Source organism: Sinocyclocheilus anshuiensis, unplaced genomic scaffold (assembly GCF_001515605.1).
Source record: "Sinocyclocheilus anshuiensis isolate Anshui unplaced genomic scaffold, SAMN03320099.WGS_v1.1 scaffold9, whole genome shotgun sequence".
NCBI classification, from domain to species: Eukaryota; Metazoa; Chordata; class Actinopteri; order Cypriniformes; family Cyprinidae; genus Sinocyclocheilus; species Sinocyclocheilus anshuiensis.
This window is the reverse complement of record NW_015540887.1, coordinates 2000749-2020241: the sequence shown is the minus strand read 5'-3', so window position 1 is coordinate 2020241 and position 19493 is coordinate 2000749. Positions and strand designations below refer to the sequence as shown.

Sequence of the window (19493 nt, the reverse complement as noted above, 5' to 3'; positions counted from 1 at the left end):
TGAAGACACAAATGTGTATAATGACATGGGTACTACAACGTAAACATGGTTTATGAGGACACTTCCTGTGTCCCCGTGAAACAAAAGGCTTAAAAAACATACAAAACGGTGTTTTATGAAATTCAAAAATTGCTAGTAGTTTTCTGTAAGGGGTAGGTTTAGGTGTAGGGCGATAGAAAATACAGTTTGTACAGTATAAAAACCATTACGTCTATGGAGAGTCCCACAAATGCAAGTGTGTGTGTGTGTGTGTGTGTGAGTGTTCGTGCATGTTTACCCTGAAGCATCAACTCTTTGAGCACTTCCTGCAGTCTCTGAAGAACAGGAACAGAGACCTGGTACTGAACCTGGTCATGTCTGGAGCTCCGGCACTGTCCAAAGAGCTTGTCTGTAACACATACAAACATAAACCATTTAGATACACTGAGGAGAAAATCTGTAAAGGAAACCTGTTTTCATAATATTCTGTGTAAATAATGCAAAAAATAGAAGAGTCTTCTGAACATTATGTTATAAAATTTACTGCTGTCAGTATAAACAACATCAAAATAATTAAATATGAAACAATATCTTAAACACTCATACATAAATACAGCGTGACTATGAAGCACATTAAAAAGTCGCAGACAAAATAACCCATAAGTGAAAAATGAGCCAGTTTCTTGACTAATAAGCACCCATAACATATTCAACCCACCCCACACATACACTCTCATACACTCACATCCCACACATATGCCACTGACTCATCCCCGACTAAACCTCCAGTTGTGTGGTTTAAAAAAAGCCCTTGATCCCTTCACGCAGATGAGCTCTAAACATGAACCCGGCCATTTTCTATATCTCAGAGCAGGTCTGTCCATGAACATGACTCACAGCTATTTATAGTACAGATGGAGATGTGAGAGCACTATGGGGGAGATGGATCAGTTTCCCTAGGGCATGGAAATGCACAGTACGTTATTACATCGCAATAGAAGTGACCCAGGAGAAACTGATGTCACACCATCACTTCAGCAAAAGAAAGACATACAGTTAAGGAGTAACACACGACACAAAATTATATTCTGCCTCTCATAACACATACATGAATATTCATAACAGACCTTTTTCAGGGGTTGCTGCATTTTTATTTTGTTTTATGGCTGACTATACATTGGCTTAGCATAGACAGACATATAAATACATATAAGCTACATACATAAAAAATTAATAATTGTTTGTTAGAATCTATTTTTGGAAGAATGAGGGATGAAGTCAAGGCTTTTGGAATTTCATTTTTTTAAACAAATGTCTAACGGAGGTTTATTATGTCTTATGGAAGCTTGTTTGCCCCATGGAATACAACAAAATAAAAAGGTAATTGTGACATTTTATCTCATAATTCATAATTGTAAGAATTGTGATAAAGTCAGAATTCTGAGAAACAAAGTCTGAATTGTGATATATACATTTAGAATAATAGTAAGAATTGTGAGATTAAAAAGTTGGAATTACTTTTTTATTTTTTATTCAGTGGTGACAAATTCTAATAAATATACAATAGTCAATTAAAAGAACTCAGAATTCTTGGATGAAAACTGGGAATTGTGAGAAAAAAGTCTGAATTCTGAATTTATACCTCACAATTCTGAGTTTATATCTCACAATTTAGACTTTGTTTCTCGCAATTCTGAGAAGATAAGTCTGAATTGTGAGATATAAACTCAGAATTACAAGAAAAAATGTAGAAATGAAACAGTACAAGCACCCCCAGAGTATCTTATATAACAGGTTAATAACTCCTTTTTTCTCTTTCTCTATTTTATTACTGTGTCTCTCAGTGTAATACAAACACCTGACATTCAGTATGTGTGTGTATGAAGGTGTCAGAACAAAAGAGATTGGACTGGGGACAAACAGCTTTTCACTGAAAAAAGAAAAACAGCTTATTTATACACCTCTGTTCCATCCTTTTATGACACTGGGAATACGGATGCCTTGTACACTATATGTACAGCAACCCAAGACCCGGCTAACCGTCATTGCGAACACGAGTCTCTGAAATGCATTTCAAAGAGCGCCTCGTATTTGTGTAACCTCTTTTGAATTTTCAGGTCTCCGTGTGGGTATATATGTGCGCGTATGTGCGTATGAGTGTGTTTGGATGCACGGCAAAGACGTGAGTCTGTGCGTAAGCACCGGGTAGTGAGTCATCAGTGATTGTGGGGGCGTACACCCAGCTTCCAGGGGCTTGATGATGTCACCGTTACCAAGGGGACATGGAGCAGAGGTGGGAGGGACTTGACGGTGAGAGAGAAGAGCAGGTGACAGAATACTAGTGGTTCATGGCTGTGGTAATACGTACACAGGTACATCTCTGAGAGGAATACAAATAACTATAATGGAATGTGAATGATTCCAGTTTGGAATTTTCAGGAAACTGCACTGAAACACAAAAGCAGTATGGGGCCATAGCGATACAGAGAGGAAAAAATACATAAACATATAAATGTGTATCAGCACTGATAACTTGCACATTTAGAATGTCTTCTAATTGTTACAGTTGGGTTCAAAAAAGTCTGAGACCACATGATTTATTTTAATATTTAATAGTGGAAATGAACAGAAAGGTTTAGGATTAATAATAAAGAAAAATTCTGAAGTAAGGTGAGGAAGAAATATTTAAGATTCTGCAGTATTTTCAAGTGATTATTGAAATAAGCACATTTCTGACAATGTGCTTCCAGGAAGCACAAGATGCTCTTTGGATCTTTCTCAAATCATACTGGTTTTACATTAAGTTTTACACAAACTTGTGGAGTTGTGCAGCTGAAATTTGTTTCGTTCATTTTTTATTTAGCTTTTCATTCAAATTGTTAGACTAATAATATAATTTGTAATGAAAAAAGGTAGCACTTTACACTAAGGTCCCATTCGTTAATATTAATTATTGCAATAACTAATGTTAACTAACAATGAGCAATACATTTGATACAGTATTTATTCATCTTTGTTGACGTTAGTTAATAAAACAACACAAATGTTCACTGGTTTTTGCACAGATCTGTGAAATAATATTAACAAATGCAGCTTTTCAAATTAATAATGCATTAGTAAATGCTGAAATTAACATTATCTAGGATTAATTACTGCTTTAGAATTTTCATTGTTAATTAATGTAAACTAATTTTTAATAAATGAAACCTTATTGTAAAGTGTTACTGGAATTTTTTGGGGGAAAATAAGGCAAAATACAAGGATTTTCCAGACTTTTGGATCCCATTCTATCTTCATGTGGACATCTATGTAAAATACTGAACACAAATAACACAAACATCCGCCCTCCAGTATACACCAACACAATCTTCATTACTGCTGACTAATATGAAATGAGTGAAGTGAAAGTTCCTGCAGTGTAAATTATTTAGCTGTGTGCATGTGTCTCCTGTTGCGTCGTTGCACTAGCAGGATGTAGCAGAGCAGCAGTGTCAAGCGATGATCCGGAAATCACGATTAGATCATCAAGAGCAAGAAATAAAGAGACAGGACGCAGAAGATAGAACCACGTCCTTGCTTCTGAACTTATGATTTACTGTAACTACACAACATATGATATTGTCTCCCTATTGTGATACTCACCATCAGAGCAGAACTGCTCCCTAGAGCACAGCCTCTTCTCAAACAAACAGCCTGTATGCAAGAGACAGAAAGAGAGATGAAGAGGAAAAGGCAAGTGAGCAGTTGAAAACATAATAAAACATTTAAATTGACAACTACTGAAAACCTCATAGCATTTTTGTCAATGGAGATATAGTATAGACTGTTTTCAAGAGATGTCTAAGTGACCTTTCCTTCAATGACACATTCATCTCAGATATAAACCAATGTGTCAAATCTGTCTTTCCAACTTTCTGACTCTGGGACAAGTTATAGCTTAAAAACTCAATCCGAAAGCATATAAACAATATTGAATCAAGATGAATCAATGACAAGAATCATTCATCCATGATGGCCTATGATTGCAGTAGCTTGTTTCCCCTAAGATGCAGAACTGTTGTGTGGGCAGATAGAATGAGGAGGAAAGCTCTGGGCATGTGCTGAACACAGCTGATCAAATAAAAAGGAAACGTAACTGCCAGCGAGCATGACCTGACTATGTTTGAGCGTGTATATGGGTGTGTGTATGTCTGTTTGTGTGCCTGAATGTGTGTGTGTGTGTGTGTGTGTGGGAAACACTAGGCTGGCCAACAGCACTGCTGTCAAGGGAACCGAGCAGGACAAAGAGAGATAAAGAGTCAAGCTGATAAAGCTGGAGAGAATAAAGTGGCCTAAAAACAGATTTAGACAGTTAAAAAAAGGATTGGGCTTTTGGTGAAATAATTCTAAATGAAATTATATACCAGATTAGAGCTTTTCACACTGCGCTTAATCCCAGATTATGGTCGTTTCAGTTTTTGAGGGAAAAATGTCAAATGGTGACGGAAAACCATTTAGATAAAGAGACCGTTTCATTTTTACCTTTGAAATCCGAAGAGTCCATTCAGGAAAAACCAGCAAGGGCTGGCGCAAACCACGGCAGTGTTTAAAACCGCAAATGTTCAAACAGGAACAGTGCAAAACATCAGTTAATGAACAACACCCAGGCCGGATTAGGGTAGACTATATGCATGTATATACTGTATATGGTCCTGATTTATATACCATGAAAGGACCATAAAATGTTCGTCCAATCATTACTTGCCTGTCAATTTATGTATTTGCATACCTCCGCACAGCCAATAGCGAGAGTTTGGGGCGTGGCTACTGTAGCAGGCTGAGCCAGAGGGTGTTTAGCCGGTGTGGAAAAAGAAATTCAGATTCCATTACAGAAGTGCAAACCAAAATTCAAGGACTTACCAAAATATACAAAGACAAGGAAGGTTTTCTAAACGTAAAGTTAAAAGTATTCCTAGTATGTTGGACCTTTTATTGAAAGCAGCCAATTTGACCTGGTTAGACATGCCTTTACTTTTATAGCTAGATGGGCAGTGTAAAACATGTTTCCATTTACCCGGGATTTAGAATGATCCATGGTTAACTATTTCAAGTGTGAAAAGCCCTATTATATGTTAAAAGAGTAATAAAATAAAATAAAATAAAATAATAAATAATGTTGAATGACTATGAATAATATTGAAGAGTGAAGGTTACTGAACACAGGTATTTTTGAAACACACTCCAGTTTACTTTGATAAAAATGGGAAGTGTAAAGTTTGCTCAATATTTACAGCTATTTTCCACTAGGAACTTGTGAGCTGCTGATTTAGAAATGGAACAGAATGTGATGTTAACCTCTCATTTCCACTTTCCACTGATGACTTTTCACATCAGTGAAAATCACCATGGCAGTGTTTTACTCACGCTGGATTAATAATTAAAAGTGGACTGAATTCTTGTAAATAACATAATGAACAACACCAGCCATTTCCAGAGTTTAGTCTCAGACAAACGGGTACAAATCTAAACTCAAACTGAAATAATTATTATTAAATATGTTATGTTAAGATAATAAGCAATATATTTGCACAAAATAATCCAATCAAGTTGTCTGTGTAAATTCGTATCAGGTTAAAGCAGCAACAACCTTTACTCTAACAAAGACCCTGTTTGTAAATAACTAAATCAACATCAGCCCTCAGATGGAAAATGAGAATAAATATTACAATGAATGAGACAAAACTCTAGCAAAGAGTGCAGAAATATTACAAATTTAAATAATTAAGATGTAAATAAATAACTAGATGTACACGCTTTCATGGCGCTGCTTTTTATTTACACGGAACTAAAAGCAGCATCTGAGCCGGTTTAGAGCAGCCTCAACCAGGCTGTGCAAAGGGCAGCTAATGAAAATTCATACCATTCATAAACGTCAATTAAACACAACCGCATGAACAACGCACGAAAAAAATTAAATCCCAACATCCTCACTGAAACCATCGTCCATTAAACAAACTGAGAGTGCATTCGAGAGACTACTGAACATTTAAAAAATGTAAGACGTAGTAGATGACAGTATATTACAGAAATATTTGCAAATGGGTCACTCCTCCAATGTCGCCGACGTGTCGCCAAGGATACAGAGAAGAGTGATTTCTATTGGTCAGAGCAGGGATGGAGAGTAAACGATTATTTCTGTTAACCAGATAATGCTTGCATAGAGGAGGAGGATATATATTGGATGATATATACCTAACCTACAACAAAATATAAAGTGGATAGTTGCTTTCAAAATAATCAAATATGAAAATTGACCCTCTCCATGGTGCTGAAATGATGTTCTTCACCGAACGACTCCTTATCTCCATACTGTCCTTTCCCACCAGTTGCATGATAAAGCTGGAAGCACTTAATTTACATCTACAATACTTTTGATGCATGTTTAGGGGTAGAAGTGTTCACAATGGTAATAAGAAACAAACACAATATGCAAATATTCTCAAAAAGTGATTTTAAAATAATGACACGTACATCTGTAACGTGATCCCATATATCACATAATACACTAAATTGTCCACGAGTAGAATCATTTGTTGTAAAGTATATAAATAAATGTGGCCACATTGTAATTGTCATAGGCCTAAACAACCACACCAATGCACGTCTGTGCACAACAAAACTGACATTCTTTCAATCGATTTTCATTATATTTCTCAAAGACTTTATTTTCTAGCTATACTAATTCCTACCGTATTTGCCTGCCATCCCAAGCTGGCAGAATACGGACATCAAAAACAGGGCTCTCCATACTCGCGGATGCATCGTATTAACTATCCACGGGATTGAAGTCAGCACGCGTTTTTTTGTCGCCCTCCGTCAAGAATTTAAATCCACATTTTGTCTGTCGGTGCCGCAGGCTTGTGCTAAACGCTCGTAGCACAAGTGATGGACGCGTCAGATCAAGACAAATTAACTGTAGGCTTTCGCTTCAGGCAGTAATAAACATACAGAGACATTAACGAATGTACTGAATTTCTGGTGCGGATCTGGATCAGGAGCGGGAATCACGATCTTCCTTCATCGGTGTGGTGGGGACCCGCGAATACGTCATAGGGAGACCAGGAGGTTTGTGAAGAGTCTTGCGTGCAAAATGAAGGAAGGGAGCTAGAGCCTATACATCTGAGTCCTGGTTTACCTATGAAATGAAAGAGTGGGCAGGATGTGTGGCTGTCTGTTAGTTATAGCATTGACTGCAGAAGATGATGAATTCCTTCTGTTGCGGTTATAGTTTTCCTCCTCCCACGAGAGACTGAGGTGAAAAGGAAAATGACATAACATTTCACTAAGGAAACAACTGATATCAAGTGAATATGAGGTAAATCCATGTCCAATGACAAATGCTGATTGTTAGCCACACCTTTATTTGGAATCATACAGAAATGTGTTTTCTGTGTTCATATGGAATGAACATCCACTACCGTACGAAAATTAACGATGGCTCTATTGTAGTAAAAGAGTAGTAACCATGTTTTTTTTTTGGCGTATTGATTACTATTTGTATAACCACAGTTTTACTACAAATACCATGGTTAAACTATGGTTAGTGTAGCAAACCCATGGTTAATTTGTGGTTACCATGGTTTAACTATAGTAACCATGGTTTTTTGGGTTTATTTGTAGTAAAACCATTCTTACATTTCGTAAGGGCTGGTCTCAAATAGCAATAATTTTATGCAGGTGTAGAGCAAGCAGGCCGAGTGGCCATTTTAAAATGAAAACAAACTAATATCGCAATGGATGAAGGGCCTATTTGGCAACGTTTCTGTTGTTTAAAAAAAGACATACACAAAGTCCTATTTAAGGCTTACGGCTGACAAACATATGATAAATGAGTATTTATTTGCTATATGTTCCCGCATGTGTGGCATAGGAAACCACTGTCAAAAGAAAACCAATGTCATCATTTATACGTCACCATAATCTACCACCAATTGAGAAAGTAACAAAACACGTCATTTTTACATGGAGATGCACCGATTAAGCTGAGCTGTGGTGCCACCAACTGTCCGGATATTGTCAGTGCAGTATTATTCTCATATACACCAGGATTGCTTTGCCATTAGACTGTTACAATAGGCTACACGTTTAAAATAGTGGCCATATGATGCACCATGTATATATATATATATATATATATATATATGCACAATATTTAGCTCCACAACAAAATGTTCAAAAAATTGTATTTTTCCAAACTATTTTGAACAATCATTCTCTTGATTTTTGTTTTTCTCTTAGTTTTGCTCTGACTGTAAATGTGAAGGTCTAATGAAACATGGCCTCAAGTCTATAGCTATATATGTATAAGTCAGCTATTTATGTAAATGTTTTATAGCGGGACCCTTGCATATTTAACATCTTTCAAACTCTGTCCCAAAATCTCGCCATGTTCCCCTTTACCCCCTCTGTGAGGCATTTCACCTTGTTGGAATCTGTGTATGTCTGTTTGGGGGGGGTTGCTAAGGCAGCCAGAGGGAATTTTTGAAAGAGGACCTACTGGGCAACACCCACCACTTCCCACAATCCCTACCCACATGTGGTTTCACATGTCCCGCCATTTGGACACCACATTAGCAGACATCATGTTTTAGTCAAATTTCTTATTCAGTGACTCAATAAAAACAAAGCCATTCAATAATTTTCTTTACATACTGTAAGTAATGTATTTTTATGGCACTGTTATCTAAAATACAACAAACAAACAAATAAGGAATAATAAAAAAAGCTACATTTAGACATTATGGTCTCATTTTCTATATTTATTTAAATGTAAGGAATTAAAAACTGCCATGCATACTTAACTGATAGACATTATGGCATTTATCTTATGTGAATAAATAGATTTGACAGCTGTTATTGAAGCACTGCTGGATTTCTGTTGTGGTTACCTGGCAACATAAACTCCATGTGTTTTGACCCTGTCAGAATTCATTTTTAAACTAGCATCTTCCCACCTGACACATGACTGTCCCAGAATTGCTCTGTAACCCAGGAATTTTCAGAGGCTACTCTCATAGTGTGCCGAAAATAAATTAGATTATAAGATTAATGATGAAGCATTGTGATGATAAAACACATTTGAAAGATTAAATTAAGATCTTACATGGTAATGTTGCTGTTTTTGATCATAAAATCTGACATTTGAATAACTACCCTAAGCGTCGTCTAAGTAACTTGTGTGTTTCAATGCAAAGACCTATACTAATCCATCAGTGAATGATAAGATACAATAAAAGTCTGATCCAGTCTAAACATTTGTGTGTGTGTGTGTGTATACATACATATATACAGTATATATACACACACATATACAGTGTATATACACACACACATATACAGTGTATATACACACACACATATACAGTGTATATACACACACACATATACAGTGTATATACACACACACATATACAGTGTATATACACACACACATATACAGTGTATATACACACACACATATACAGTGTATATACACACACACATATACAGTGTATATACACACACACATATACAGTGTATATACACACACACATATACAGTGTATATACACACACACATATACAGTGTATATACACACACACATATACAGTGTATATACACACACACATATACAGTGTATACACGCACACACACACACATATACAGTGTATACACGCACACACACATACAGTATACAGTGTATACACGCACACACACATACAGTATACAGTGTATACACGCACACACACATACAGTATACAGTGTATACACGCACACACACATACAGTATACAGTGTATACACGCACACACACATACAGTATACAGTGTATACACGCACACACACATACAGTATACAGTGTATACACGCACACACACATACAGTATACAGTGTATACACGCACACACACATACAGTATACAGTGTATACACGCACACACACATACAGTATACAGTGTATACACGCACACACACATACAGTATACAGTGTATACACGCACACACACATACAGTATACAGTGTATACACGCACACACACATACAGTATACAGTGTATACACGCACACACACATACAGTATACAGTGTATACACGCACACACACATACAGTATACAGTGTATACACGCACACACACATACAGTATACAGTGTATACACGCACACACACATACAGTATACAGTGTATACACGCACACACACATACAGTATACAGTGTATACACGCACACACACATACAGTATACAGTGTATACACGCACACACACATACAGTATACAGTGTATACACGCACACACACATACAGTATACAGTGTATACACGCACACACACATACAGTATACAGTGTATACACGCACACACACATACAGTATACAGTGTATACACGCACACACACATACAGTATACAGTGTATACACGCACACACACATACAGTATACAGTGTATACACGCACACACACATACAGTATACAGTGTATACACGCACACACACATACAGTATACAGTGTATACACGCACACACACATACAGTATACAGTGTATACACGCACACACACATACAGTATACAGTGTATACACGCACACACACATACAGTATACAGTGTATACACGCACACACACATACAGTATACAGTGTATACACGCACACACACATACAGTATACAGTGTATACACGCACACACACATACAGTATACAGTGTATACACGCACACACACATACAGTATACAGTGTATACACGCACACACACATACAGTATACAGTGTATACACGCACACACACATACAGTATACAGTGTATACACGCACACACACATACAGTATACAGTGTATACACGCACACACACATACAGTATACAGTGTATACACGCACACACACATACAGTATACAGTGTATACACGCACACACACATACAGTATACAGTGTATACACGCACACACACATACAGTATACAGTGTATACACGCACACACACATACAGTATACAGTGTATACACGCACACACACATACAGTATACAGTGTATACACGCACACACACATACAGTATACAGTGTATACACGCACACACACATACAGTATACAGTGTATACACGCACACACACATACAGTATACAGTGTATACACGCACACACACATACAGTATACAGTGTATACACGCACACACACATACAGTATACAGTGTATACACGCACACACACATACAGTATACAGTGTATACACGCACACACACATACAGTATACAGTGTATACACGCACACACACATACAGTATACAGTGTATACACGCACACACACATACAGTATACAGTGTATACACGCACACACACATACAGTATACAGTGTATACACGCACACACACATACAGTATACAGTGTATACACGCACACACACATACAGTATACAGTGTATACACGCACACACACATACAGTATACAGTGTATACACGCACACACACATACAGTATACAGTGTATACACGCACACACACATACAGTATACAGTGTATACACGCACACACACATACAGTATACAGTGTATACACGCACACACACATACAGTATACAGTGTATACACGCACACACACATACAGTATACAGTGTATACACGCACACACACATACAGTATACAGTGTATACACGCACACACACATACAGTATACAGTGTATACACGCACACACACATACAGTATACAGTGTATACACGCACACACACATACAGTATACAGTGTATACACGCACACACACATACAGTATACAGTGTATACACGCACACACACATACAGTATACAGTGTATACACGCACACACACATACAGTATACAGTGTATACACGCACACACACATACAGTATACAGTGTATACACGCACACACACATACAGTATACAGTGTATACACGCACACACACATACAGTATACAGTGTATACACGCACACACACATACAGTATACAGTGTATACACGCACACACACATACAGTATACAGTGTATACACGCACACACACATACAGTATACAGTGTATACACGCACACACACATACAGTATACAGTGTATACACGCACACACACATACAGTATACAGTGTATACACGCACACACACATACAGTATACAGTGTATACACGCACACACACATACAGTATACAGTGTATACACGCACACACACATACAGTATACAGTGTATACACGCACACACACATACAGTATACAGTGTATACACGCACACACACATACAGTATACAGTGTATACACGCACACACACATACAGTATACAGTGTATACACGCACACACACATACAGTATACAGTGTATACACGCACACACACATACAGTATACAGTGTATACACGCACACACACATACAGTATACAGTGTATACACGCACACACACATACAGTATACAGTGTATACACGCACACACACATACAGTATACAGTGTATACACGCACACACACATACAGTATACAGTGTATACACGCACACACACATACAGTATACAGTGTATACACGCACACACACATACAGTATACAGTGTATACACGCACACACACATACAGTATACAGTGTATACACGCACACACACATACAGTATACAGTGTATACACGCACACACACATACAGTATACAGTGTATACACGCACACACACATACAGTATACAGTGTATACACGCACACACACATACAGTATACAGTGTATACACGCACACACACATACAGTATACAGTGTATACACGCACACACACATACAGTATACAGTGTATACACGCACACACACATACAGTATACAGTGTATACACGCACACACACATACAGTATACAGTGTATACACGCACACACACATACAGTATACAGTGTATACACGCACACACACATACAGTATACAGTGTATACACGCACACACACATACAGTATACAGTGTATACACGCACACACACATACAGTATACAGTGTATACACGCACACACACATACAGTATACAGTGTATACACGCACACACACATACAGTATACAGTGTATACACGCACACACACATACAGTATACAGTGTATACACGCACACACACATACAGTATACAGTGTATACACGCACACACACATACAGTATACAGTGTATACACGCACACACACATACAGTATACAGTGTATACACGCACACACACATACAGTATACAGTGTATACACGCACACACACATACAGTATACAGTGTATACACGCACACACACATACAGTATACAGTGTATACACGCACACACACATACAGTATACAGTGTATACACGCACACACACATACAGTATACAGTGTATACACGCACACACACATACAGTATACAGTGTATACACGCACACACACATACAGTATACAGTGTATACACGCACACACACATACAGTATACAGTGTATACACGCACACACACATACAGTATACAGTGTATACACGCACACACACATACAGTATACAGTGTATACACGCACACACACATACAGTATACAGTGTATACACGCACACACACATACAGTATACAGTGTATACACGCACACACACATACAGTATACAGTGTATACACGCACACACACATACAGTATACAGTGTATACACGCACACACACATACAGTATACAGTGTATACACGCACACACACATACAGTATACAGTGTATACACGCACACACACATACAGTATACAGTGTATACACGCACACACACATACAGTATACAGTGTATACACGCACACACACATACAGTATACAGTGTATACACGCACACACACATACAGTATACAGTGTATACACGCACACACACATACAGTATACAGTGTATACACGCACACACACATACAGTATACAGTGTATACACGCACACACACATACAGTATACAGTGTATACACGCACACACACATACAGTATACAGTGTATACACGCACACACACATACAGTATACAGTGTATACACGCACACACACATACAGTATACAGTGTATACACGCACACACACATACAGTATACAGTGTATACACGCACACACACATACAGTATACAGTGTATACACGCACACACACATACAGTATACAGTGTATACACGCACACACACATACAGTATACAGTGTATACACGCACACACACATACAGTATACAGTGTATACACGCACACACATACAGTGTATACACGGTATACACGCACACACACATACAGTATACAGTGTATACACGCACACACACATACAGTATACACGCACACACACACACACATACAGTATACATATACACGCACACACATATACAGTATACATATACACACACATACATATACAGTATACATATACACACACATACATATACATACACACAACACACACATACATATACTATACATATACACACACATACATATACTATACATATACACACACATACATATACTATACATATACACACACATACATATACTATACATATACACACACATACATATACTATACATATACACACACATACATATACTATACATATACACACACATACATATACTATACATATACACACACATACATATACTATACATATACACACACATACATATACTATACATACACACACATACATATACAGTATACATATACACACACATACATATACAGTATACATATACACACACATACATATACAGTATACATATACACATACATATACACATACACACATACACATATATACATATATACATACATGTACATGTACATATATACATATACATATATACATATACATCACACATACAGTATACAGTGTATACACGCACACACACATACAGTATACAGTGTATACACGCACACACACATACAGTATACAGTGTATACACGCACACACACATACAGTATACAGTGTATACACGCACACACACATACAGTATACAGTGTATACACGCACACACACATACAGTATACAGTGTATACACGCACACACACATACAGTATACAGTGTATACACGCACACACACATACAGTATACAGTGTATACACGCACACACACATACAGTATACAGTGTATACACGCACACACACATACAGTATACAGTGTATACACGCACACACACATACAGTATACAGTGTATACACGCACACACACATACAGTATACAGTGTATACACGCACACACACATACAGTATACAGTGTATACACGCACACACACATACAGTATACAGTGTATACACGCACACACACATACAGTATACAGTGTATACACGCACACACACATACAGTATACAGTGTATACACGCACACACACATACAGTATACAGTGTATACACGCACACACACATACAGTATACAGTGTATACACGCACACACACATACAGTATACAGTGTATACACGCACACACACATACAGTATACAGTGTATACACGCACACACACATACAGTATACAGTGTATACACGCACACACACATACAGTATACAGTGTATACACGCACACACACATACAGTATACAGTGTATACACGCACACACACATACAGTATACAGTGTATACACGCACACACACATACAGTATACAGTGTATACACGCACACACACATACAGTATACAGTGTATACACGCACACACACATACAGTATACAGTGTATACACGCACACACACATACAGTATACAGTGTATACACGCACACACACATACAGTATACAGTGTATACACGCACACACACATACAGTATACAGTGTATACACGCACACACACATACAGTATACAGTGTATACACGCACACACACATACAGTATACAGTGTATACACGCACACACACATACAGTATACAGTGTATACACGCACACACACATACAGTATACAGTGTATACACGCACACACACATACAGTATACAGTGTATACACGCACACACACATACAGTATACAGTGTATACACGCACACACACATACAGTATACAGTGTATACACGCACACACACATACAGTATACAGTGTATACACGCACACACACATACAGTATACAGTGTATACACGCACACACACATACAGTATACAGTGTATACACGCACACACACATACAGTATACAGTGTATACACGCACACACACATACAGTATACAGTGTATACACGCACACACACATACAGTATACAGTGTATACACGCACACACACATACAGTATACAGTGTATACACGCACACACACATACAGTATACAGTGTATACACGCACACACACATACAGTATACAGTGTATACACGCACACACACATACAGTATACAGTGTATACACGCACACACACATACAGTATACAGTGTATACACGCACACACACATACAGTATACAGTGTATACACGCACACACACATACAGTATACAGTGTATACACGCACACACACATACAGTATACAGTGTATACACGCACACACACATACAGTATACAGTGTATACACGCACACACACATACAGTATACAGTGTATACACGCACACACACATACAGTATACAGTGTATACACGCACACACACATACAGTATACAGTGTATACACGCACACACACATACAGTATACAGTGTATACACGCACACACACATACAGTATACAGTGTATACACGCACACACACATACAGTATACAGTGTATACACGCACACACACATACAGTATACAGTGTATACACGCACACACACATACAGTATACAGTGTATACACGCACACACACATACAGTATACAGTGTATACACGCACACACACATACAGTATACAGTGTATACACGCACACACACATACAGTATACAGTGTATACACGCACACACACATACAGTATACAGTGTATACACGCACACACACATACAGTATACAGTGTATACACGCACACACACATACAGTATACAGTGTATACACGCACACACACATACAGTATACAGTGTATACACGCACACACACATACAGTATACAGTGTATACACGCACACACACATACAGTATACAGTGTATACACGCACACACACATACAGTATACAGTGTATACACGCACACACACATACAGTATACAGTGTATACACGCACACACACATACAGTATACAGTGTATACACGCACACACACATACAGTATACAGTGTATACACGCACACACACATACAGTATACAGTGTATACACGCACACACACATACAGTATACAGTGTATACACGCACACACACATACAGTATACAGTGTATACACGCACACACACATACAGTATACAGTGTATACACGCACACACACATACAGTATACAGTGTATACACGCACACACACATACAGTATACAGTGTATACACGCACACACACATACAGTATACAGTGTATACACGCACACACACATACAGTATACAGTGTATACACGCACACACACATACAGTATACAGTGTATACACGCACACACACATACAGTATACAGTGTATACACGCACACACACATACAGTATACAGTGTATACACGCACACACACATACAGTATACAGTGTATACACGCACACACACATACAGTATACAGTGTATACACGCACACACACATACAGTATACAGTGTATACACGCACACACACATACAGTATACAGTGTATACACGCACACACACATACAGTATACAGTGTATACACGCACACACACATACAGTATACAGTGTATACACGCACACACACATACAGTATACAGTGTATACACGCACACACACATACAGTATACAGTGTATACACGCACACACACATACAGTATACAGTGTATACACGCACACACACATACAGTATACAGTGTATACACGCACACACACATACAGTATACAGTGTATACACGCACACACACATACAGTATACAGTGTATACACGCACACACACATACAGTATACAGTGTATACACGCACACACACATACAGTATACAGTGTATACACGCACACACACATACAGTATACAGTGTATACACGCACACACACATACAGTATACAGTGTATACACGCACACACACATACAGTATACAGTGTATACACGCACACACACATACAGTATACAGTGTATACACGCACACACACATACAGTATACAGTGTATACACGCACACACACATACAGTATACAGTGTATACACGCACACACACATACAGTATACAGTGTATACACGCACACACACATACAGTATACAGTGTATACACGCACACACACATACAGTATACAGTGTATACACGCACACACACATACAGTATACAGTGTATACACGCACACACACATACAGTATACAGTGTATACACGCACACACACATACAGTATACAGTGTATACACGCACACACACATACAGTATACAGTGTATACACGCACACACACATACAGTATACAGTGTATACACGCACACACACATACAGTATACAGTGTATACACGCACACACACATACAGTATACATATACACGCACACACACATACAGTATACATATACACGCACACACATATACAGTATACATATACACACACATACATATCACACACACACACACACACACACACACACACACACACACACACACACACACACACACACTTTTCATAAATTTCTTTTGTACATTCAATTTAATTTTTTTTTTTTTTATTAATTCTGCATTCGCAGGTGCTGGCCTGGGTTTGCTGAAAAGAATGAACTAACCCACCACCCCAAACGGAAAGATGGTGTTAAATTGCGAGGGTATAATTTGCATTGTTTAAGTTCCTTGAGGCACTTTTAGAAACCAGAGACAAAGACCACAATACATTCCATTCACACAGATGCATTCAGTATGTAAAAGATTTAACTCATATTCCAATAATATTTACACATTTTCCAATAATATTTACACATTTGTATTCTGTATAAACAAGTCTAAAAAAGTGTTTTGAGATTGTTGAGTCTCTGCCCCATCAAGTCTACTCTTTTTCCAAGAGGCCCTTAGGAAAGCAGCCTGGTGACGGGGTTCAGACTGGAAGTCTATTAATAACTATGACAGCAGCTGTGGAGTAACATCGGCTTCTCAGGCACTATGGTTAGCTTGGGGAACAGCCAGAACTACGGGGGCTGGAGTGACAGAGATTGCATTTGGTATATTTGGTGACATAAATACACAGTTACATTACTCTGATTTCCCAGGTGCAATGTAGGAGTTTATGACACAAGAAAAACTAATTAAGAACATTCCATCATTGAAAGGATGATGTGGTATATCTAAAATATTAAGCCCTCCTCTCATGACTGCATACTATTTTATATAGCTAAAGGCATTTAAATGCAAAAAAATAAAAAATAGATGAACTGACCATTTAGGCCAAGGAAATACATTTCACACTATGCAAAAAAGGCAACATGCAAAAGCTTTAATTAAAGCCATACTAATCTGGACATCATTTAGCATTACCATTGATACTATGAAAGTAAAAGCAAGTATAGCGCATATTTAATCAACACAAATTTATAATAACATATTATTTACTTTTCTTGCTTGAACTCAAAATGTCACAAGATTAATCATGATTGGGTTGTAATTTCTGTGTT

The 19493-nt window shown here is 37.8% G+C and overlaps 1 protein-coding gene across 2 annotated transcripts in view; it reads right to left on the bottom strand.

Annotated features, from left to right (window-relative positions):
• LOC107688743 (receptor-type tyrosine-protein phosphatase-like N) overlaps positions 1-6818 on the bottom strand; it is a 34509-nt gene extending 27691 nt beyond the window's left edge. Inside the window, exons 1-3 of one of the 2 annotated variants that reach the window (XM_016486496.1) lie at positions 6708-6818; positions 3622-3672; positions 278-388 (exon numbers count right to left, since the gene is read on the bottom strand). In XM_016486496.1, coding sequence (XP_016341982.1) covers positions 278-388; positions 3622-3672; positions 6708-6780 — 235 coding nt within the window. In that variant the 5' untranslated portion in view covers positions 6781-6818. The remainder of the gene's footprint in view (positions 1-277; positions 389-3621; positions 3673-6707) is intronic. The other variant, XM_016486495.1, reaches the window with a different exon arrangement.
• Between the last annotated feature and the right edge of the window lie 12675 nt (positions 6819-19493).